Source organism: Brachyistius frenatus, unplaced genomic scaffold (assembly GCF_029030835.1).
Source record: "Brachyistius frenatus isolate BFR_SWC_R1_liver_20210118 unplaced genomic scaffold, ASM2903083v1 Contig_24, whole genome shotgun sequence".
Taxonomy (NCBI): Eukaryota; Metazoa; Chordata; class Actinopteri; family Embiotocidae; genus Brachyistius; species Brachyistius frenatus.
Window position 1 is genome coordinate 1,345,254 of NW_027210623.1, and position 25,485 is coordinate 1,370,738.

General features: G+C 39.0%; 1 protein-coding gene across 2 annotated transcripts; it reads left to right on the forward strand.

Annotated features, from left to right (window-relative positions):
* The first annotated feature begins 517 nt into the window (after positions 1–517).
* Positions 518–24,189, forward strand: ano5b (anoctamin 5b). Of its 2 annotated transcripts, XM_069697666.1 has the most exons (22): positions 518–646; positions 730–923; positions 6,317–6,361; positions 11,297–11,361; positions 13,031–13,138; positions 14,374–14,442; positions 14,651–14,935; positions 15,193–15,312; positions 15,870–15,985; positions 16,096–16,230; positions 17,186–17,291; positions 17,529–17,589; positions 18,062–18,213; positions 18,326–18,400; positions 18,514–18,739; positions 18,836–19,005; positions 19,216–19,313; positions 20,025–20,155; positions 20,314–20,519; positions 20,649–20,830; positions 21,876–21,981; positions 22,074–24,189. In XM_069697666.1, exons 2-22 carry the CDS (start codon positions 848–850, stop codon positions 22,296–22,298), a joined length of 2,757 nt encoding a protein of 918 aa, XP_069553767.1. In that variant the 5' UTR covers positions 518–646; positions 730–847; the 3' UTR covers positions 22,299–24,189. The 2 variants fall into 2 exon arrangements, with proteins under 2 accessions (XP_069553767.1, XP_069553768.1); XM_069697667.1 differs by lacking the exon at positions 6,317–6,361 and having other exon boundaries at positions 518–923.
* The last annotated feature ends 1,296 nt before the right edge of the window (positions 24,190–25,485 follow it).

The following is a 25,485-nucleotide window of genomic DNA, read 5'->3' on the forward strand; positions in this document are numbered from 1 at the left end:
ACAACAAGGCTGAGCTGAACTAAAGAGACAAAAGACAAAGTGTCCAGCAGGAAGAGGATGAACACCAGCCAGGGAGGTTCCTCACAACCTGCCGACCCCGCATATTGTCATTAATAATAACAACATAATTATAAACATAATAACTATTAATAAAGTCATTGGGTCAAATTTGTTAACCGTTTAAAAAGAACAGCTGATTGGAAAATGGAAGAGATTTCTCTTTAGAAATATGATAAATCATTAAATTGTTCACTTTCCTGTCCCACAGTCGGCTTTAAAACATAAAAAGAACATTTTGATACATAGCCTATGTGAAATACTGGAAATGGCCACAAGATGTCTTCGTCGTGTTTGACTGATTTAGTCCTTCAGTCAGCTCCTCCTGTGTGTTTTTCTTTTTCCTGACTGATCCAGGTAACCCACCCCACTATAGTACAAACGTAACTAGCTGCTGTTTCAGCCAACTGACTCACCACATTAATATTCATCACAAACCTGTCTTTGATATACATGCACTTTCTCTCCCATCTCTCACACATAAACTTGCACGCTCACACAAACACACGATTTTGCCGACGAAAAATCCGCCCTGCCACTCCCCTTTATCCGTGCCTGGTCTCCTCGGGTAGTCAGGCAGACCAGCCGGGTACAGTTTCACTGACAATCGATTATCATGTAAATATGATCCATCTACTATCCATTGATCCTGATTGGACTCTCTGATTTCAGTGTGATCATCCAGTGCTTGCATGTTGGGGTCTTCATCCATCGACAGCGGACAACAGCATCCTCACTGCCTTTCCCCCCTTTCTGAGAAGGTGAAGCCTTTATAACACCGTTAGCCGCTATGAGGCGAATTACTGGGAAGGGGAAGGATGAAACTTTGATCGAGCTGCAGAGCGCCACGGAGTCTCAGATTGCAGGTAATTACATATGCCCTTATGCCTTTAAGCGTCTCAGGCTTTCTGTCTTGTGACAAATGCCATAAGGTTGTTATTTCTACTACCACTGCTTGTGTAGCCGCTTTGGCAGCGTAGCACACTGAATTTTATTGGACGCAATCCTAACCTTTCTGAGCTGATAATGCAATCAAACCAACTGTTAAAGAATGTATATCCTCAATTCAAAATGAATCATAAACTCACAAAATCAAATCAGCAGACAAAGTATAAATCTTTATATCAAAATTAGATTCTTATTGTCATGTTAGTGCATGTAGCGGTTTGAAATTTGACTGGCAGTGTTACTTAAACGTGGCATGTGTTATGTGTGTACAGTCAGTCACTGCAGTGTCTTAGAGCCAAACAGATCCAATCACATATGCTTGGATGTTTGTTGGCTCTTGGTTTGTACCTTTAAGAATGCTCCTACAAATCTGTGACTGTGGGGTCATTGAGGTCACACTGGTGGGTACTTCCCTAACTGCAGGCAGGTTTTTATCCTCCAGCTTAATTGAAGTCATATATTATCATTGTAAAACCTTAGTAGACACTGTGGAAGAATTAGTTTAAATTGGATTAGACTCAGCTTTATTGTCATTGTGCAGTGTCCAGCTATAAAAGCCAATGAAATGCAGTAACAGCAAGAAGCATCTTCATCTCAAGTTTTTTCTCAGCGTGAATTAAAAGGAAAAATGATCAGAAGTAAAGTATGTTAGTAAATAAATGCATGATTTCCTCCTTTTTTCCAGCTGTCAAGCTTAGTATGCGTTTCCATATCTAATGGGATTGCTCCTCTCAGATAGTCAGGCTAAACAAGAAACCACTTTCAGGTCAGTCTGTGGTTTTCAGTGTTCAGAATCCATCGAGATGTTTACAGGCCGGACAGCTTACGGCTGTAGATTTGCTTTCAGACAGAATGATTGAATTATACTGGTTCACCATTATTTGTTGTTTCCAGGTACAGTAACCTCCAACAACACTAGAAAATGATTACGAGTTTCATCTCCATGGCGCTCCATATGTCATGATATCGGGGCTGTGGTCTTATTAGTTCTGCATTATGTTTCCCATAGCAATAGTTTGTGAAGATGACATTAACGAGGTGGGACTCTTTGACAACAATGCTGACAAACAGAGCAAAATGCAGAGATTGCACAGAATCTTTGCTCATATTTGACCTTTACGACAGGTCAGTGTATGTTATTGAGCAGTTTGTTTTGTTTGTCATTGACAGCAAGGACAGAAGTGGTAGTGTTTTAGCCAATCTTTGAAATTTCATACATCTACAGTGAAATGGAAATTGAGGGTGGACAAATGGAAAAGGCCACTTTCTGTGGTTAATGACTGATAGCTCTTAGAAAATCGTATTAATTGATCTTCAGTGTCTTGCACTGAGACGTTGTGCTAACACTGATTTGATGAAGAGTTGTATCCTATAATCCATGTCTTAATTATCTCAGCCACCAAAACTCACCGGAACCCTTCTTTAATATCTCAGACATTTTAAACACCATACTCAAAGCAGTGGTAAACGATAACCTTTTTTAAACCAGCTGAAACACTGATTCTGCAGAAGTCCAATAACTGCTGAATGCACGGGGAAAGTATAGTGCTCCTGTGAAAAGAGCAGTGCTGCATTTTAAGATGGCTCAGGTCAACTGTAGAAGAAGCCTGAATTTGAAGTATCATTTTCATGTGATATTTCATGTCAGCACTTTCAGTACAGTTGATCAATTATAATGCAGTTACAGCCCAGTTAAATTCATTTCTAAACTTTTAGCACCAGTTTAAATTGTTTCTGATTACTGCATGAAAAATCACTAAAATTACTGAACCATTTGGGAATTTTCTTCTGAGACTCTTAAAAAAAGAGCTTTAACTTTATTTTTCTTTGCCTTTCTATAAATGCAATTGAGCATATGATATATTTTTATGATTCTGAGCTCGCGACAGTTGTGGCCAGTTTTGGGGTTGTCCATCTGTCCGTCCATCCTCACAGTTCTCGCGAAAGATGAACTGATTACGTTTTAGGGTCAAATGTCACTGTGACCTCACAAAACATGTTTGTGGCAAAAACTCAAGAATTTTTACACTAATTATGACAAAATTTCCCTAAAATTTAACAATAAAAACGATATATACGACATTTTATATCTCAAAGGTCAATGGTCAGCTTCCTTGTGACATCATAATGTTCAGCAAAAACACTTTTCTGGCTGTTATTTATCACCATAACTCAGGAACAGAGGGCGAGAATTTGATAATATTTCCCATTTGGTCAGATACTGAAGTGGTGACACTAATCTTGGGTGTCCACCTTGAAACTGTGCTGGTTGTAAAGGTATTCTGTGCTGTTGGGTTGAAGATGTGTGTGAAGCGGCCATGCTTTAGGATTTTAGCTTTTTTTGCAGCAACATTCATATTCAAAACTTTGTCTGCTAACATGGCACCAACTTTATGTTGGGCCAAATTTGAACTTTGAAGGACCAAATGCCTTCAAAGTCTTCACTGTATATGTTATATGTGACTCTACTGATTGGTGGACGCATACAACCATGAAGTGGTAATTATTTTTAAAAGACCATTAGATATTTGAACATGATGAAAATGTGTCTGCTTCACTGAAAGTAAAATTAGTAGTTATTTACAGCATGACTACGTATCAAAACACCTCATCACTGAAAGATCATTAAAGGAAATAAAAAACAAATGAAATCCATTTGTATTTCCACAATCTTTATTGTGTTCATTAGTAATAAAGACGTGTGCCTGTTTATCAGGGGTGAGCTGTGGATTAATAGACTGCTCCTGTTCTACAAAGCCTTTGTTCAGGCTCTTATCAGGGCAGACCTTCAGCCACATGTGAAAGAGGAGACAAAAAAAGGAGAGGAAAGGGTCTGTCTTCGCCTTGTTGTGTGCCTTTGAAGTGGATTACCTCGTTCACAGCTGCCCAAACACTGACAGTCATAACTGAGGTCTGACTATTGGATGAACACCAGATGAACCGAGACATGCTATACAGTTTGGTGGATGGTTTTCTAAACCTAAACCGCCTGAATGCACCCGTTAATTGGTGTCATCGTCATTCAGTAAATCTTTTTTAATATAACTCAAAGCTTTGTTCTAGTGAGTAGCTTTTTTTATTTTTTTTATTTTTTCATTTTTATGGCCTCAAAAATGCACAGTCAAGGGAATAAATCTGATGACTCTTGTTTCAAATTTCCTCAATAGTAATTACTCATTATTTCAAGGATTTACGTCCTTTTAAGGTGATCTCATTCTGTTATCTGTAGCGCAGCCAATGAAGTCATCTTCCAGTCAGAGGTGAAACAGAGCCAGAGTTGCTATGGAAACAGGCTTTATAATTGTATTACCCCTTTTTGACGGAGGCATGATACTAAACTGGACATGGAATGCAGCCAAGATTCCCTTTCTACAAACTAGAAGACAGCCACAGTAAACTTGTCTGGGCTGCCAGAACAAGTTCATATTTTTGGCTCAAAATACATTTTCTTGTGGAAGTTTAGACTAAAGCTGGGGTTTGCCTCCCTTCTACCTCGACCTCTATGATGTTGGGTACATTGCCATGAAAAACATAGATAAAGGAAAACAAGCCCTCTCGCAGGCCATTCGATGATGTTTTATGTATGTGTGTTGTTTATAGGACAGCTGTGCCTGCAGCACCTACATTTGTTGTTATACAGCAGCTCTTGGTAATCTTATTAAAAGGCCAACAGAAAGAAGCAAGCTTTTACCTTCTTGCATGAATTATATCAGAACCAAAGAACCAGTCCAACTGCTGCGTATCATGCAAATAAGAAAGTTGCTCTCTGAGTCCTAATCTGTACTGACCAGTAAATGTTTTTCCTCTAAAATGCCTTCCTTAACAGACTATCAAAGAGAGCCAACATGGTATTTTGTGTGTTATATGTTGTGTCTTATTAAGATACGATATTATCACCTCTACCCTGCACATAACCTCTCCTATCTGTGCTGTTTGTGCACTGTTCAAGCTTTCCGGTGATTGTCAGGAAATGTCTTATTCTAGCCAACAATATCCTGATGATAAGAAAAGAAATGTGTTTTCCTGGTGACAATACAAGCTGTAAACATGAAAACACAACTCACACTTTAAACATGACCAATAAAGAAGAAAACAGGATGTCGTTGTTACTTTAGTGTATATCTCTCTGTAATATTCATCATCCATGGCCACGAGCTCGTATTTTGGGGGATTATTTTACAATACAGACTAACAGTCCATTTAGTCAAATTTTCAGTGTATGTTTTATACCTCACGTTTTCACTCACAGCTGTGATAACAAAATTCACATTTGCCTGGGGTTATGTATACACATTTCCTTTAGAATAGAGCAATGTGGGGAAACAGATAGGGAGGATGTCTCGTCATAGAAGACCGAGGGCCGGGTACGAGTTCAGGATGTTGTGGTTTCACTGTAACACGGTGCACTCAATGCCTGCTAGACTAACAGCACTTACTTGTGTCAAATGTGAAATTGAAAATTTCAGTTTAATGTTTTACCATTTCACATTGAGTACTTGCCCCATCTGCCTAATGCGCCTATCAAGGCAGTCTTTTGGCTTGTCTGATACTATGCTGCGTAATAGATAACTCTCAGTGTGAGCCACTCCATCCTCACCAGAGTACTAATGTTTCTCTCATTAATATCTCATATATATCTACATGCAATTTAACTGGGCCTTTTATTTGTCACCCGTCTGGCATTAATAAAATCCCTGCCACGAGAGAAGTTGTAGAGCAAATCTGTGACATGTTTGTGTCACTTCCGTTGAGGAACGTGTTTTTGTTGTCTGGTGCTGTGTTAAGTTAGTGTGCATTTGTTGAAGTGTGAGGACAAACGACTCTCTGAAGAGTTCTTAATCAAGTAGAAAATAGATGTGTTTGTTTGATTGGAGTGAGCAGGGCAGTCTCACTGTGGGCCAGCCTCGTGGGAGAACTACACAAGAGCTGTTATTGGGTTTTTTTTTTTTTTTTTTTCGAACAGTAGACACCCACAGCCTGCTTGAGTCAGAGCAAAAAACTATTTGGTTGTTACTGAATCAAAGGTTCACAACACATTCGGTTCTTTTCAGGTTATCAGCGGTGCTTTTAGATGCTGTGCAGCAGATGGAAACCATGGTCTGTTTGCCACCAGCGATAAAATACTCTGTTGAGCTTGTAGGTTTCTTATCAGTTGGTTAAGTGGGCGCTGTTCTGCCAGGTGTAGTCTCTTTCATGGATTTTGCTCTCAAGGGGACCTCAGTCGGTGCTTAATAACGCTGCATGTTTGCTTCTCTTAACCTACAGTTTAATTCTCCCTCCTAACCCATGTTTATTTGTCTGTCCCTTAAAGATGGTCCTGCTGTGTTGACCGCATTCAGGATAAACCTGCACTCAGGTACAGGCAGATCAGCGGCTTTATGTGATGCCTGTCTGTCCGTCCTCCCGTCATCATCCTTTGCTTTTTCTCTCCGTACATATGCACTCTCAACATCCTGAGCTCTCCTTAATAGTGGATCGCATTTCTCTTTCTGTTCTGTTCATTCTTTGCCGCTGTCTGCTTCGTCTGCTAATCAGATCCACACGTCTGTCCATGTCTGTCTGCTCAATCAGCTTTCATATCTCAGCTTCTGGTTGTATCTGCTCAACTGTCGGCTCCTGGTAGTAACATGGTGCGTGTTACTGTCCTGTGTTCATGTCTGAGGTGTCAAATCTGCACTGATGTATGCATTCATATGATGCAGTGAGGTATGTGCACATGACGTCTCAAATACAGTTATGCGATCTGACCAGTCATACCGGGAGGAGATATAAATGTGCCAACCAACAGACAATTTGCTCTACGGTTTATATATATGTGAGACCTGTATTGTTAATATCTGTGGTTGTATTTCACAATTGCATTCAAAGTTACAAAATGATGTCGAGATCAGATTTTCACAGGATTTTTGCATCAGTGTGATGAAATAGTGTTGTGTTAGATTTCAGTGTTTAGTTTTATGCAAAATTTAAAAAAAAAAGAAGTTTTTTATCATCAGATCTCATAAGAAAAACTATATTACAACACTTGTTAGTATCCCCCTCAAAATAAAAAAAATACCCCTCTACAAGTAGAAGTCTATTAATTAATTTTACATAATCAGGAGTGTCTTAAAATCACATTTAAAGTGCTCATTTGGTGACAGAATGGTCACTGCCATTGTGGTATATCACCCTGTAATGTAATGTTTTTTGTTCCTGATACATCAAAATGTTCAATCTAACGGCATTATAATTTGCTGGATATACATATTTCATTAAGTACAATGTTTATCTTGAAAGTAAATGATAATTATATTTGTCAAATAAATTCTGTGCCAGTACAATATTTCTCTCAAAATTGGGTGTAATAGATGAATAAAGAAGGATAAAACAAAAGTACAGTACTTGCGTAATTGACTTGGTCATATTGCACCACTGCTTCTGTTAATGTGCCTTGTACATACTGTACATACAGTATATACTTGTGTATATGAGTCTTTCAAGTGTGAAATAGATGATAAGTTCATGATCATTTCTTGCTGTTGAAAAATATGCCTCCTGTATCGTGCTTGTGAGTGAGGGAAGTGGGTGGCTGACATACAGTTTTCTTTCACATCCTCTGGTCAGAAAAACACTAAACCCTGGCTGTCTTTCGTCATATTTGTCTCTATGAGTCAGTCTGGGGGATACAGGGCCGCTGTATCATAGTTACATATGCTGGCAAACAAAATCAAACTGTGAAGCGCTAAATGTGAATCTCATCTGGGGACAACACACATTCCAGACGAGCAGAAATTAGAGGCAGATTTTCTGTTCAGAAATGAACACTGTCAAATGGAACGGAAACTTCACCAGGTTGGACTGAAGTGGTTTTGGCTTGACTTAGCTGGGAAAGAGTGGATTTGTTCATTGTTTGATGCATCAAGAGAGCGTCCATAGACTACTGTTCTTTGTCTCAGTATGATCAGCACTTTCTTCTTGGATTTACTGTAGGCCTGAAAAGATATATTAGATTATTCAGTGAAGGAGAATTTTCCAGCCCTAAAGCTGATCACTCCTCACTGGCATTCAATTAGTGGAGGTGAAGCAGCAATTCTGGACTTGTTGCTTTAAAAAAATGGAAAACTATTTTTCCAAGGTCTGAGCTAAACGTTGTTTTAGCTTGAGAACTATAGGAATATCTCTCGTTATCCTCCAGCAGGTTCCTAACTTCAAGACAAGACCTGATGTAAAGTGGGTAAGATACAAGAAGTCATCTTCCTTCGTTTGGTGTAGTGGCCCTGAGAGCTCAACACACTGCAGCTTCAGTAAAATTATGCAAATAGGTTATTTTCAAAATGACTACCAGAACACTGATAATCAGAAGGAGTGAATTTGGCTAATGACACCATAATGAATTTTGGAAGAAATTGATTGACTTTGTATTTCATGGGAGAAGTTGACACTGTTTAAATGGCAGTCTATTCCAGAGGTTGTTTTTGAGCCAGCCCCTAGTGGCCCCTCAGTGGTATTACACTGTAAGGCACTTCCACAGTGGCTTACTTTTCAGTCCTCGAGGGTACATACATTTTTAGACATGGTCTGACTACAACGAATAGTTTTCAGAAGGCAAAAAGAGGTAATGGACACAGCTGGGACACACTTTCTGTTGTCATGATGAATAAAATAGTCACTGAGGTCGACTAGCCTTCAGTGTTGTTGGAAATGTTTCTGCTGGTTTCTGTATTTTTTTTTGCTGCGCCTACGTCCTAATTTTTTTCATTCGCTCTGGTTTTCTGAAGTTGGAGTGTGTTGAGCTCTCAGGAACACCAGAGTTTGGTGAGTTCCCAAAAGCTGTTTCTTTGAAAGAACTGAGCAAATACATATGAAGTTGCCATCTTGTAGAACAACCTTGTTATTGGCACAATGGAAGTTGTATTTTTTTACTGTCTGTGTACCTGAAAGTAAAATCACCCGTTATCAGTTATGTTGGCTTTGGCTTGGAAACAAAAGCTTCATGAGTTTCTATTGAAGAGGAAAAACAAACAAGTTGCATTATGAGAAATGTAGGATCCTGTATTTTTGGAGTTGTCAGTGTATCTCAGCCTCTGGAGCTTCCTTTTAAATCCCCTGTTGTTACAGAAATGCAAAAACATCACTGCCATCTAGTTTTGAGATGATCATCTCATGTTTACATGCGAGTCTTGTAGCACTTCAACTCCCACTACGGTGTTCTATAGATCAGCAATGGTTGGATATGCATGTGTTTGTCATGTGTCTCTGGATAGAAGTAGATCAAAATAGGGAAAAAAGACCACTAGAACTTGTCCTTGCCTGACAGAAGATCCACAGGAGTAAACTCACTGCCTTGAGGATGTGTTTTTACAGATCTAATCCAGTTTTGGTGTTATGGCGGCTCTAGTACAGTACTCCATATTCACAAGTGTTGCAATGTTTTTTTTTTTAAGAGTGTTGTGTTTCAGGACAAGATTGAATTTGGAATCCCTTCCAAAAATATAAAACATCTTGATATTCCATTGTAAGACATCAAAAGTAATGAGGAAGGCTTACATCTTAGTCGTACTACTCATAGGATCAGGGCTTTGAATTTAGTTAATTTGTTCCCTCAAAGCCATATTTACCTTGTTGCATGAATAATTTTTTTTTTTATATATATTTTTTTTTAATAAACTGTATTGTAGTTATTGTTTAATGAATGACCATTTATGTCCATCTCTGCCAGTTAATGTCTGTCTATGTCATAGTCTACTGTCGCTGCCCAGTTTCACAGAAGGAAAGCCGCTCTGCATGTTCTTTGCTTGTTTGTCTCTCAGTGGATGTAGATTTAACACACTGCTGGTCCTTTGTTTCTGTTTGCTCTAGCCAGCTCTGATAACTGACTGCACAGATGGATAAAGTCTAAAACTGTTAAACAAAAAAGGAAAGAGTCAAATGGCAGCTAAGAAGAAAGAAAAGTTCAGCTGCCCAGTCAGTGACGCTTCCCACGAGGCTAACAAGGAAAAAACACAGGGACTCCTACTGATATGGTTTATTTCCATTCCTTCATAGTGAGTCTCCAGGCCTTTCATGCTGCTTCCACATGGAGACACCACAGCCCCTCTCTCATTGGCTCACACTACTGTCTGTCAAATAATCTTGTCTCGTCAAACTGCATGTGTGGCTGGGTTGAAGATAGAGGAGGCTGGAGATCTTACTGAGCCAATTGCCTCTCTTTTAGGAAAGGTTTGGACCTCTGGCAAGGCAGCAGCCCCTGCACCCAGCACCTCCCCCTCTTTAATGTCTTCATGAGGCCTCCCCCACAGGAAGTGCTGCTTTCCCACCATCCAGGAATAATAAGGGAGCAGGCAGCGAGCAGGGCAATGCTTCATGAGCACATTCCCTTTGCCAGAGTCTGCCACGCAGGGCGAGAGAGAGACTGCTGGAATGCTGTGTGTCATTGTAATTTATGTGTGTGTGTGTGTGTGTGTGTGTGTGTGTGTGTGTGTGTGTGTGTGTGTGTGTGTGTGTGTGTGTGTGTGTGTGTGTGTGTGTGTGTGTGTGTGTGTGTGTGTGTGTGCGTGTGTGTGTGTCAGCCTTTATGTTTCTCCTCTCTCTCTCAGTTCAGTGCTTACCAATATATTAAGAGTCCATATCTGTAGGCTTTTTATTGGGCCCTTATTAAACTAAGGTAGCCTGAAATGAATGTGTAGCCATGACGATTATTGGCTGGCTGATTACTCTTAAAGGGATAGCCTGGTTCTGACTGGACATTATTATCAAGCTACATACCACGTACCATGCAGGGGTGTAAACAGAGCTTAACCAAGCTGAGCTAAATGACTGCATGTCAGTGGGATAAGTAGAGAACACATTATGATTATTTTTGGAACTATTGTTTTCCCTCATTGGGTGTGGGTGCACGGAAACAGCTAGCTGGAACGGATGTTTGAAACGTCAATGTTTTTTCTTAAAAGAATGTTAATTTCATTACACAACAAGACATACAAAAGGCATTTAATTGTAAAAGTTACTATAAAAAACCTAAACCGTTAACCTAAACAGAGCTAATGCACTGAACAGTAAGCTGTTAGACCATTTTAAATTGCATTACCTTTAGCTACAATAAGTTACATTAAAATGACCTGTTGTACTCATGTAATGTATAATAACTCATTACATACTGAAGACTGAATTTTGGAACATGGACATTATTGTTACTGCACGCAGTTATATGAAGCTTATTTAGCCTCAAAATTCAGTTTGAAGATGTTCTCTATATTCTGCCTGCTTCTATACTTTTAATAGTTATATTCTATTTGTCTTTATTCTACAGATGAAAACAGTGGAAATGGTGTTAATTCAATATCTGAGAGAGCTCCACTGCCTGGACACACAGAGGTAAGTTCAACACATTCACAAACTGTTGAGGGAAAAAGTGGGACATTATGAAAAAGAAGCTCTTTTACTAAGACCCGGATGAGATGATCGGTTAGTAGCTGGATAGAGAGTTAAACGATTAACCTTGACAGTTTGTTTAACTGTAGAGGTTATTTTTCATCTCAGCTTCATCTGTTAAGTTCTATATTTTCAGAAATAGTCAATAGAGATGGCTGAAGTTACACTTCCAGCCCCTGTGTAATTTTCTTTGCAGCCACAAGGTTGTTTGTGTCAGTGTTTACTGTAAGTGTGATTTTGTAGTCTGAGACTGACCTTATGTTGACTCACTGCTCTGATTGTTCAGTCACAAGACTTCTGTTTCTCAAAGAGCTCTTTTCATTTCTCTAACAGTGAGACAGAAATAAACTGCCGCTGCTCAGGCAGGAACCTGTTGTCGGTCTGTTTGGTTTTCAGGGATATAATCAGGTCATCAAGCAGATGGGTTATCCATCTCACTTGATAGCACTTATTATATTATGTTTCTGTGATGTACGACTTTAGGTTTCAGTCCATAAATGAAACACTCTCTTATCAGTGTACAAATCTATCAAACACATTTTTAATTTTCTCATTAAGTCTGAACAGGATTGAATAACACAACGACGAGCTGTGTTCACGGCCCTGTTCCACTGAGGTCTGTTAGTGGATGTGAGGGTCTGATAAACAAGCTGGGTGGAGTTCAGTCAACTGCTGAACAGAGTGGGTACTCCAAGCTGTTGTTAAGTCTTTATAGTACAGCTCTTAAAGTATGTACTTTGTCATTCAATGTTAAGCTTCAAACACTGACATCATGACTCCCACCAGACAATTAAAAGTTGAGCTTTCTTATTGTCATGCTAAAGTAATACATGTTGTTTTATTAATATGAATAATTAAAGTATTTTTTTTTTAAAGAACATACAAGCTATTATATTTTTAAATGAAGTTGAATTAAAAAATACATTTGGTTTTGCACTTCAGAAACTTTTGTCATAAAATGATCTGGATTATGTTCAGATTGTCTACAAACAGATTATATTTTCCTGGATTCCTTTTCATAAAACACATTTTATTATAATGTACAGGCGTACAAAAATCATGAATATTAAAAAAACTACAGTAATAATTGTTGTGTTAGTGGAGCTTAATGCCGTGAAGAGCAAAAGTTGACACAAAAAGCCTTTTGACGTTTCTGGGAGAAACTTCTATCGTAAAATAATTTGAAGTTTTGGAATTAAGATGAAGACTGAAATAGAAAAGTTTATGTCGAGCAAGGTTCTCCTCCACCATCAACTATTTCTGTATAATAACAGGCTGTGACTGTACAGTGTCCAGATTTTCCTCTTTTATGTGTTTTTTCTTGTCATCATCGGCACCCTCTAAACAGTATGAGAAATATTTTCTTTTCAGAACTATCTCAACAAGTGGATATCAAGTGAATGTCTCTGTATTCAGTAGCCTATACAGTACATGTCCTCTGTGCTCCTCTATATACAGTACCTAATACTTTATATGTATTAATGTCCTTTATGTCTCTCTTTAAGAATCTGGCAGTTTCATTTTTTTTCTCTGTCAGAATCTGTTGCATATCCGTTTACTTCTGCCTCCCACAGAAAGCTAAACGCTATTTCATGCTGGTTGCTTCCTTTAGGCAGACAAGCTACAACCAAACAAAGACACTGTGTTCTTCAGGGACGGAGTGCGCAGAATAGACTTCGTGTTGTCTTACGTAGATGATAAAGATGGAGAAAAAAAGCAGGTGAGTGGAACAGAAAAGTTGTTGTCACTTGACTACTCAGCAGTTTAAAATGTGTCCTGTGACCAACTGCAACATCATTACACAATTTATACCCAGAAACAGGAACGTGTGGTTCTGCAAAGACGAAGCGAGATACAGCATAATTAATAAAACGCTTACTGAAATGAACAGATTTAAAATTATTTGTTGTGTTTAATGGTGATGACTTTAAAAAAAAATTTAAAATTTAAAAAAAAGAAGTTTCCTGACAGAGAAATATTCACATAACAAGAATCCATAAATGTATACATTTTATGTCAATTGACAAAATATATATGAGATATAAATCACATGAGTATCAGTCACGTCAGAAAGGACTGAAAGAAGCTGAGTTCAGCTCTATAACAGACTGTAGTTTACTGAGTGGTCAGCTGCAAGCTGAGAATTTGAACTCTTGCTTATAAATTACCATTCTGTGTCATGGGAAGTGGAAGGTTTTTATTATTGTATTATAAATGTGGCCAGTGGAGCTGCAATTATTTGCGAATTAATCTATGGGTTTACCAATAAAAACTTGAAAGAAATGTTAAAATCCTCTGATTCCAGCCTCTTAAATGTGAATATTTTCTGATTCCTTTAGTCTTACTTTATAATAACTGAATATCTTTAGGTTGTGGGATGTTGGTCGGGATAAATTAAGACATTTTATGCTGCACCTTCATCTTAAGGAAACACTCGTCGCCATCTTTCACCATTCCCTGACATTTAAAGACAAAACAGCTCATCGATTGATCGAGAAAACAATTGACAGATTCATCAATGATTGAAATAGTTGTTATTTTCAGCCCTAGTGACCACTCATCATGAGATTTGTCCATGGTTACCTTTGTACCACTCTATTAGACTTTTGGAATGTGCTCCCCAGAAACTACGTGTCCATGTGACTGGGTCAGATAAGGGTTGGCTGTGTCTGTGTCTACTGATACTTCTGCCTCTAATATTAGAAATTTGAATTACAGTTTTTGTCAGGAGCCCCACCCATTATTACACCCACTTCATGCCCCTGTCTGGCCAGTCTCTACACCTCACTTGGAGTGAATCTATTTTGAAGAGTTTGAAAAGTAACTCAAAAAACTGCAAAATTCCTCAGACAGGGGTTTTGTTTATTTTCTTTAACATGAGTCGGTAAAGGAGAACACTAGACTGGGTGGGTCAGTGTGGCTCCAATGATTTTTGGCTTGTGTGTTAATTTACAGGAAAGGAGGAGGGCGTTTGAGGCCAACCTGGAGAAAGTGGGACTGGAGCTCGAGACAGAGGACAAATCAGTAAGAATTTTAACTACAGAGCACCGGCACCACCTAGTGGACAGTCTGCAGAGGCACCACAAGTTAGAGGAAAATGTCTAAAAGGGATGGCTCAGTGTCCCATATCATACTGCTTTAAAGTAGATGAAGCAAACTGTGTAAAACTCTTTACTTATAGTTACAATAAAGCTTCTAGTTCATGTTTCCTTTTCATTTATTGTTCCATCAGGACTCTAAAGACCAAAAGACATATTTCTTGAAGATCCATGCTCCGTGGGATGTACTGGCCAAATACGCTGATGTCTTGAAGGTTAAAGTTCCCTTCAATGAGAATGATATTCCTCACAGGCGGGACGTCCCGCTAGAGTGGCTCTCTCACCCTTTTCGACTACCAGAACACATCATGCACCCACAACCGGACTATTTCACCTACCCCTTCGACAAGGCCAAGACCGACTTCTTCCTCATCAACGACAAAGATACATTCTTCCCACCATCCACAAGAAACAGGATTGTAAGTGTTTGAGAGACAATTCATTTGTTATACTGTTAGTGTGTCTCTACGATGTTGGTGTCTACGAATGAAGATGCATCTATAAGCGAACCCAGTTGATCCCAGAGGAGTTCATAGAGATGGTTGACTGTTTTAAGGTTCCCTCTAGAGAGTTAGAAAATGCTCGTGCAACAATGAAGCAAAATGTGAAATGCATTTGGCTAAAAAGGTAAATCCAAATCCTTTAATCTCTGGTTAAATCCCTTCTTTGTTATCAGGTGTTTTACATTCTGGCTCGCTGTCCGTACTACAAAGAGGGGCGGAAAGATAAAGATAAAACAGGAATCAAGCGACTGCTCAGCAACGGGACCTACACTGCGGCCTTCCCACTGCATGATGTAAGACACATTTACTCCAGTAAACAGCAGCTTTTAGATACTGGAAGTCAATTTTGTGAGACTTTTATCTTCACTTCCTTGCAGATTGAGATTCAATATGAATGTTTTAGGATGTGATGCATAGAATTTGATTAACCCAATTCTATATTAAGTACATAGAATTAATGCTTTCTAGACCACAAAAAACATTACAATTCTGCTTATATTTTAAGAAATAACAAATTAAACACACTGACAGAAACAGGTCTGTAAAATTAGTACATTTTACTGTTAATGCCACTTGTACTACTGCTACTAAGACGTTTATTTTGAAAAATAAGTGGTTTTGTAAGTAGTAAATTGGCTGGAAATGTTAAATTTAGGACTTAATGACAAGTATAAATACATTTGTTTTTACATTTACAAGTTCCAGAGCCATAATAATTTAAGTGGTATAATGAAGTTTTTAAAAAAATTAAGATTGGATTAATTTAATAGTTTGAAAATAGAATATTGTCCTGAATATCCAAAAATATTTTCCTCAACAGCCAATATTATACTATTTCTTTTGCTTTTAGTGTAGATACTGGAAAAAGGCAAGAAATGCTGAGTGTGAGAGTGAGCGCTTCAACTTGTACAAGCACTGGGCCAGGTTTCTCTGCTTTTACAAAGAGCAACCTCTGAACCTCATCAGGTAAATGAACATCCCCTGCTTGCAGACATTTATCACTGATTCTGACATCGAAATCTAACATTTCAGAGTTCAGAATTCATTGTGACATTAAAGTGGTTCTTTGGTTGCAGGAAGTACTACGGAGAAAAGATTGGGATCTACTTTGCCTGGCTGGGCTTCTACACTGAGATGCTGTTCTTCGCAGCGGTCATGGGCCTTATATGTTTCACCTACGGAGTGCTCAGTTATGATGACAACATATCAAGGTTAGTACCGTGTTCCTCACTACCGTGTACCTCACTATCGTGTACCTCACTACCGTGTTCCTCACTACCGTCTACTACCATGTACCTCACTACCGTGTTCCTCACTACCGTGTACTACCGTGTACCACTACCGTGTACTACCGTGTACCTCACTACCGTGTACTACCGTGTACCTCACTACCGTGTTCCTCACTACCGTGTACTACCGTGTACCTCACTACTGTGTACTACTGTGTACCTCACTACCGTGTTCCTCACTACCGTCTACTACCGTGTACCTCACTACCGTGTACCTCACTACTGTGTACCCAAAACATTATGGGCATCGAAATACATTATTCTTATACACTCTGTTGTCAGTTTATGAGGTTCACCTGGCTGAAATTAATGCAGTCTAATTCAACAGTCCTGCAATAAATCCCTTTATGAAACCTGTAATATTCAGTTAAAGTTGATACTGTTTCCGACACTATGGTCACATTAGAGGATCTAGTTTACTCAATCAACGAGTGTACGCTAAATGAGAGAAACAGCTCTGTGCATGATGTAATCATTTCTATGGACAGAAAACCCTGCTCCATGCATGGGGTCATTGTCATGTTGGCCTTTCATAGACGGTGATACTAGAGAGCTCCAGTTATTGGAAGTGACGGACAGAAACTACGAAAAACACACCACCAGATCAAAAATGTAAAAGTGTGTCTTTGTCTGCATCATGTATTTTGGTAGGATGTATTCATTACTCTTCCTTCTTCTTACCACAAATCTTTAACCTGACTAAAAACATACATTCCTATCAAACATCGGTGCTGAAAAGTCTAACTCTGACATGCTCTGTTAAGAAGAACTTGATTATATAAACAGTATTTCATTTTAATCTACAGTTCATGTTGAATAACTGTGGCTGTTTACCTTTAATTGTTTGTATGTTCATGTATTTTTTTTCTCTTTCTAGCAAAGAAATATGTGATGCTGATATAGGGGGCAGTATTTTGATGTGTCCTCTTTGTGATAAAAAGTGCCCTTTCTGGCAGCTCAACTCCACTTGTCTCTCCTCCTGGGTAATTATTTCATTTGATATGTTACCAGGACACAAATTATTTTAAAGTCAGAGATAACATGTACTTGATGAGGTTATTACAAACTTGAAATTGAATTAAGTGTGTTGGAAAACAGTTCAAAAATGTGAAATACCTTGCGTCCTGCGGAGCAAACAGTATGTCATCCTGTTTAAGCCCAGCATGTCACTTCCTCTGCTGCTCTAAGGAACTTATCCATTTCCATATTCTCTCTTCCAGCAATCCCATCTGTTTGATAATGAGGGAACGGTTTTCTTTGCCATATTTATGGGGATTTGGGGTAAGTGTCAATCTGTCCTGCTTGTCCTGTGTTTAACTTGTGTAGGAGATCCAATGATACCCCCCTCCTGTAGGACAGATTTTCACAGTCAAAACCTTTTCACACCAAAGTGTCCTCCTTTATCCAAACTGCTTCAGCGGAGAACAACATGCCAGCCTGAATATGGCGTCATGTACAAGCAGTAGGACAGTTTGCTAGCACGCGGTAGGCCATCAGTGCCCTATAAACTGGCAACAAGCACAGCAGTTAACCCAAGAAATGATGAGAGTCATGGCACGGCTGAAACATCTTACACTCCAAAAGGCAACACAGACAATTTGTTATAAGTCGGCGAGGAAGTCACAGCATGCAAAGATCAGCCCAAAAAATGGATGGACACAAAAATACCTGCACAAAGACAAAGCCAAGTTCTTACTGTACAACAAAATCTATTAGGTTTTACAAATATACCTGTCCTCTCTCTGTCTGACAGTAACTCTGTTTTTGGAGTTCTGGAAGCGGCGTCAGGCCCGGCTGGAGTACGAGTGGGACTTGGTGGACTTTGAAGAGGAACAGCAACAGCTTCAAATTCGGCCTGAGTTTGAGATCAGATGCAACAACAGGAGGCTCAACAAGATCACACAGGTGCTCCAGAGCCTTCTTTCAAACATGACAATCATTATGTTTGTTGTACTTTGCAAATGAAAACATGGTAACTTATTTTAAAACAATAAAATGATCCAAATTAATCTGTCAGGAAATGGAGCCGTTTCTCCCTGCCACCAGCAAGTGCGCTCGCTTCTGCCTCTCTGGAGCGACTGTTTTATTCTGGGTAAGAAATTATTCATCAAAGCTGTGTTTGTGATTTATAGGATACGCAGCAGGTAATTCAATGCCTCGTCACATATCATCAACGTCTTTATACTCTGTGTACTCCCTCCACAGATTTCTCTGATCGTGGCCTGTATTATCGGGGTCATAGCATACAGGCTGGCTGTGTACGCAGCATTTGCAAGTATCATTAAAGATCCTTTGAGGAAGATCCAGCTGGTGGGAAGATTCATCACTCCACAACTAGCCACCTCAGTCACCGCTTCCTGCATCAACTTTGTCATCATCATGATCCTCAACTTCTTCTATGAGAAGGTGGCCATCTGGATCACTGATATGGGTGAGGAGATTTCATCCAGTGACAGATGTTTTACACTGATCGACTGACCGTTGTTGATTGTAACATGAGGCTATCTGCACTGTCCACTTCCTGCAGAAATCCCCAAAACCCACCTGGAGTATGAGAACAGGCTGACCATGAAGATGTTTCTCTTCCAGTTTGTAAACTACTACTCCTCCTGCTTCTACATGGCCTTCTTCAAAGGCAAATTTGTGGGGTATCCTGGTAAATACTCCTACATGTTTGGCAAATTGAGGAATGAGGAGGTGAGTTTTTGTGGTCTCCAATTGAACAAAAATAAAACACCTCTTAAAATACAATATTTAATCATGTTTCTGTTGAACTGAGATGTATTTCTATAAGTAAACATCCCCATTGAAAAAGTTCAACTTTTTATTTGTGTCAGGGCAACGTTAGAATCGGGTGCGCCAAATATAATTGTATTGTATACAATAAAAAGCTTCTTTCTGTCCTAGTGTGACCCTGGAGGCTGTCTGATCGAGCTGACCACCCAGCTGGTGATCGTCATGGCTGGTAAACAGTTGTGGGGGAACATTCAGGAAGCCCTGCTGCCGTGAGTCCAGTAAATCTGTGTCCTCCACTCAGACTGTCAGACTATTCATCTCATTCATTTACGCAGTGTAAAAGGAGCAAAAAGACACAACATAACAAACAAAATTCTACATTAATTATGTCACAAAATAAAGTCCCTGGAACATCCAGATGTGGTAATTTGTTTAAGCAGCTTGCCCCCGTTTTATTATATGTACACACCCTCCACAAAATGTCAAAAAGATCTACCCAACTGACGGTCTCCACAGATTTCCTATGTCATTGACTTGAAACTGCCAAGAAAATGCTATAAAGTGTGAATGAAAGAATCGATTGTGAGCTGAATCCTGAGCACTTGGTGCAACGACTTCAAAGAAAATTATATTTGTAAATGAGTGTCGTGATGACATTAGAAGGAAAATCATTCACCCTGTAGAACAAGTAGTGTCCTGGAAGTTGTTGGGAACTGTTTAGTAGAAGTGCTGAAACACTTTAGTGCACAGTTTTAAATAACCTGGACCTGATAAAGATGTCTATGCAGAACATACGGTGCTTGATAAATGATTATTTGTTAGTTGGTCTGATTTGGCCAATCACAACAGAGAACCATAACTATTCATTTTTCTTTTCTGATCATTGTCACTCTGGAAATTTCTTTGTGCAAAACCAAAAGTCTGCTCTTACCTTCATTTCAGCATTGCCAGCTCAACATATAATTATTCTTCTGTGACAGGTTGATGCGTAACTGGTGGAGCAGCAGAAAGGGACGGCACAATCCTGAGAACCATTACAGCCGCTGGGAGCAGGATCACGTGCTTCTGAACTTTACCCAGCTGGGCTTGTTCTACGAGTACCTGGAGATGGGTGAGACACTTCACTGGTCTGACTGTATTATATATATTATGAATTACAAGTACCATATCTTTACAGACTTATCAGGGAATGTTCACTAATAATCTTCAGCTTACCTGTGTTTGACTTTCTGCCCTTTCTTTCCCATTACTCCCTCTCTGTCATTTCAGTGATCCAGTTTGGCTTCATCACTCTGTTTGTGGCCTCCTTCCCCTTGGCGCCCCTCCTGGCCCTGTTCAACAACATCCTGGAAATCAGAGTGGACGCCTGGAAGTTCACCACCCAGTTCAGACGACCTATGGCCTCGAAAGCCCGGAACATCGGAGCGTGGCAGGAGATCCTCAATGCAGTGGCCATTTTGTCTGTTGTTACCAATGTAAGTTTTTTTTAATATCAGTAACAGTTTTTTTCTCTAGTTTCAAACATCAAACTAAGGGTTTTAACAGCAATTTACCTCAATAATAAACGTGTTACTGACAGCCTTTTGTGCTTGCCTTTGTCCCAGGCTTTCATTATGGCGTTCACCTCAGACATGATCCCCCGTATGGTGTACCTGTATGCATACGGTGAAAACACCAGCATGATGGGATACATCGACAACAGCCTGTCAAGATACAACATCTCACAGATTCATCGGGACAACATGCCAGAGGACAACTGGTTTAATAACTCCACCACCACCTGCAGGTATCAGAGAACTGGCTGCGCTTCTGACTCTAGTTTGATTTGACATTTTTAAGCAGCACTGATCAATATTTTTTGATAAACAACTGATCAAATGACTGCTTGTAATGTGACAGGAATCCCTCAGAATGACAAACACACAGAAACTTGTCACATCGATGGCGTGTTTCAGCATCTTTCAGCTCATTGCTTTGGTTTAATCACCTACAGCACTATTGTTTGGATTCAGGCATGGCTTTGAGCTGCAGTGAAAAAGCTTTCATGAAACCAAACCACTGAACTAAAAGGAGAGTGAATAGTAGGCTAAAATTTCAAAGCTGGCCTAAAACATGACTACATAAGCACTTGTGTTGCTCTTTATTCTGAATGCGTAAACAAGCAACTATTTACTAAGATGTAAACCTTGTACGAGTCAGTGTTGAGTTTACTGTTTGTTGTGCCTTCCCTGAAATGATTAAAAATCATTTCTGCAGATTTGAGGCATTTCGTTAAAGTTGTGTGAGTCAGTTTGTTAGAAATTGTTGGCCATTAAGGTGCGACTGACATCTAATTGACTTTTTCTTTTCGAAGTACAACTCTTTGTTACATTACATTTAGCTGACGCTTTTATCCAAAGCGACTTACAATAAGTGCATTTCAACCATGAGGGTACAAAACCCAGAACAACAAGAATCAAGAAAATACATTTTCTTCAAGAAAGCCAAACTACAAAGTGCTATCAGTAAGTGTCATTTTAAGTGCTACTAAAGTTCTACTGTTCAAGGTAAAGTCTGAAGAGGTGTGTTTTTAGTTTGCGGTGGAAGATGTACAGAGTTTCTGCTGTCCTGATGTCGTTGGGGAGCTCATTCCACCATTAAGGAGCCAAGACAGCAAACAGTCGTGATTTAGTAGAGTGTTTAGCTCAGTGAGGGAGCGACAAGCCAATTTTTATATCTGTTGTTGGAGCTGTTGAGAAGTTATCTTCTGTGTAGTGGTAGCAGCGCTCGTGTTAAATGATTGTATTACACATTATTGATTGTACAACGCCCCTCTGCTTGTTTTTGTTCAGATACCGTGACTACCGGTACCCTCCCGGCCACCAGAGGGAGTACAATCACACCATGCAGTTCTGGCACATCCTTGCTGCCAAAATGGCCTTCATCATCATCATGGAAGTAAGACAACATTACTTTTCCCCACTCCTCACTCAAAGAATAAATACTCAGAATTAAAGTACAAAATAGATGTGATAATTCTTTGTCTGCAGCATTTGGTGTTTGTGGTGAAATTCTTTGTGGCGTGGATGATCCCGGACGTCCCGTCAGACGTGAAGGCACGGATTAAACGAGAGCGCTACCTGATCCAAGAGTACCTGCATAACTACGAGGTGAAGAGGCTCAAACTCCAGATTAGTGCCAGTTTCATCACAGAACCACCGTCGGAAATGTCCTTGATGTCAGACAAGCATGAAGTGCTGTCTGAGTGCCTGTAGCTCCTGCTTCACACCTCCAACTGACCAAACCGAGAGTGGACATGTCCGAGGGTTTTGTCCTCACTGACAACATCCATTTACAAGGGCTCTGTCTTTCAAATTAAAACGTTATTTCTTTATTTTTTAATGAATATTAACACTTGCCAAGACGTACTCCTATATTAGGATCTGTATAGAGGCAGCGGGAAAAAAAATCCAATGCAACATTACATTTTGTTTTCCTTAAAAACAGCTTCTTTAGTGGATGAAATATTTCTGTGCCATTCTGTGTGTGGAAGCTGTCAGGAGGGAAATCAACGAGGAGCAGAACCATCATAATCACAGCTTCTTCTACCCTTCTCTGTGTAACATCTTCAAACTCTCCATTTGTCATGAAAAAAATAACTTCTGTATGTGCTGATAGACTCAAAGTTTGTGATGTTGGACATGTGACATTAGGTGTAACTAACCCTTAAAGAGATGATTATGATATTATTAATTGTATTTTCTGCATGTTATTCTTCTACGAGAATACAAGATGAAGGACTGAGCTATTTAGAAAAGGAAATTATGTGTCAGTTGTAAAAATGTTGTTGGAAATTCATTTAACTATGAATGTAGAAAACACTCAGACTAACAAATGTTGAAATATACGAGAGGAAACGCAAAACTTAATAGCTGCTGCTTAATCCTCAGACAGCTTCTTTTTTTTATTGGTAGCTACATAATGTTTCATTCCACTGATCTATAGCTGGGCTATGAGATTGTCCGTTTTGTTATGTGAGCGTATCATGTTTAGGGAAGAGCTCTTAAAAAATGTGCATTAGAAAACCAAGTACCTCCATCATCCTGCAGTGATACTGTAACAATCAGAAGTGAGTGGTTATTCCATTCAGTCCACCCTGAGTTATAGACTCCCACATTAATATAGTGAGACAGCAGCTGCAGGCTCGTATCTCATCTTGTATTACCAACTTGCTGCGGTATCAGTTATAAGATTTCTACCAAAAAAAAAAACGACTTCAGATTATTGGTGTCTCCACATACTGCAGGGATTAACCTTCAATTCAGAGAAACACAGAGAGGAGAACTTCTATCCTGCTGGCACAGAAGCGAGTGAGCATTTCAGTGGGAAAAAAGACTACAGTGTTGCATATAATACTTCAAATTGGCTATAGTGCAATTAATGTATTGATCTGTTTCTGCTTTGAAGGATTTGTGTCTTTCTTAGCAGTTTACATGCAACACCCGATTTATTATTTCTTCATCACCTCATAAAAACCTACCAAGCAGTGTTAGTCCAGTCAAATATTCAAGTACATCTTATGATGTAAATTATCACTTTGTCAAATCATGCAAAAAAATAAAAACTCCTTCAACACATTGTGTAAAAGACAGACATCTTTTTGTATTTCTTTAGATTGGTTATTTAGCAGATATACTACATTTTTTTGTATCTATTTATGCTCAATATTCATCTAGATTTCTGTGTTTATATTGAAACATCTTTGTGATTTAAAATATAAACGATGCCGTCGTTATTCCAGCTCTCGGCAGGATATATGTCAGTCCCAAACAAAGCCTGACTCACACCAATCTCAGGATGAAACATCGTCTAATGTTTGTTGAACATCGGTTGCTGCAGATATGGTTGGAATCCTTCAAGGTGCATGATGTGTTTCCTAACAAACAAATGCCTTAAACATGTGTTCAGTTATTTTTGTAGGATTTTGTAATGACAAATGTTTCCTCAATGAATCGTTTTCATATCTTTTGTGGCTGCAGCTAGTTATTTGCATTGTAGCTGTTTTGTGGATGTTGGTGTTGTGTAAATATTGTGTTCACTGTAGACTATTAAAAAGGAGCATAAAAACGCTGTCAACATTCAAAATAAATATATTTTAAAAAGGAACTTTAGTTTGAGTTTTATTTGCAAGAAGATTTGATTTCTTTTTTAAACAGTAAGCCTGTACGGTGGACATTCCCCCAACATGCTGCCATATGTTCTTTAACACATAGTCTACTACGGTATAAAACACACTCTGCTTCAAATAATAATTTGTGTTGAACATAGTTTTTCTCCACAATGAAGAATTAAACTTCTTACAAACTCTTGAAATCACATACTCATTCTCCCTCAGTGAAAAGTCTGCTGATGAGACAAAGTTCATTTTAAAAACTGATAGACACTAGATGTCTCCTACTTCATTAAAACTCTGTTCTCAATGTGTGTTTGTACTGAATATTCCCCCATCACACTTGTGTAAATTGTACCAGGATTGACTTCCAAACTAGTTGTGATGCTCATTGATGTTGTCTTAAAGTCAGATTTTAGAGTGGGCACAGAGCAACTTTGCCCCTTCAACAGGTGAATGTGAAAACTCTCCAGAGACTATTCAGCACAGTGGAGCTCACACGTCCAGGGGAAGTCACAAGAAGACATTTTAAATTAGAGAAGGACTTTATAAAAAAAAAATGAAAACAAATATTTAAAACACGGTCTAGCAAACTACATTAAACTACAAAGTAGGCCTAAATAACCATAAGAGGCACAAAATAGCGAAAGTAAATCATCCCTAATCATCTACAAAATTATATTTTATCACAAAAAGAAAAAAACACAATTAAGTATGTTGAAGGCTTTCATTTACAACCACCAGGTGGCACCCAATACCCACAAATAACAAGATGACGAGGAAGACACTGATCGCTTTCCCTCCATCTCTTTTGTTCTTTACAAGATCTTTATCTTAAGAGTACATTATCGTCATTATTATTATTATTATTATAAGCTCATTATTATTATTATTATTATTAGTGTGTACAATGACTGTTGCGACATGATATATCTTTAAAATCTCAAATAATGAGGGAAACAAAAAATAATTCTTCCAAAATGTTGCTCGTGCTTCGGTGGGAAGATGTGGTTGTCGTGGGGATGAAAATTGGGGAGACGCTTAAATTATTGATGAATTCCTACGTTGGAGAGAAGAGCTTGTTGGGAGGTGGGCGGGGGGGGGGGGGGGGGCGTGTGGGGCGGGGATTCACCCCTGCTCGTTTGGTTTCCATAGCACCGCCCTCGGGAGAGCTGCAGTTTTCATATCAGAATACTCTCTTTGTTTTATTAAAAAAATATATATTTCCAGAATAAATAAAAACACAAAATGAAAAATATAGAATCGAAATAATTTTATTCTATGTCCTATCA

Bases quoted from the DNA above. Each gene is read 5' to 3' on its own strand.
- ano5b (XM_069697666.1), top strand. From the start codon at position 848: ATGAGGCGAATTACTGGGAAGGGGAAGGATGAAACTTTGATCGAGCTG. The intron at 6,362-11,296 runs GTACAGGCAGAT...TTTATTCTACAG, and splicing joins CAGGATAAACCTGCACTCAG to ATGAAAACAGTGGAAATGGT. The intron at 20,156-20,313 runs GTGAGACACTTC...CTGTCATTTCAG, and splicing joins CTACGAGTACCTGGAGATGG to TGATCCAGTTTGGCTTCATC.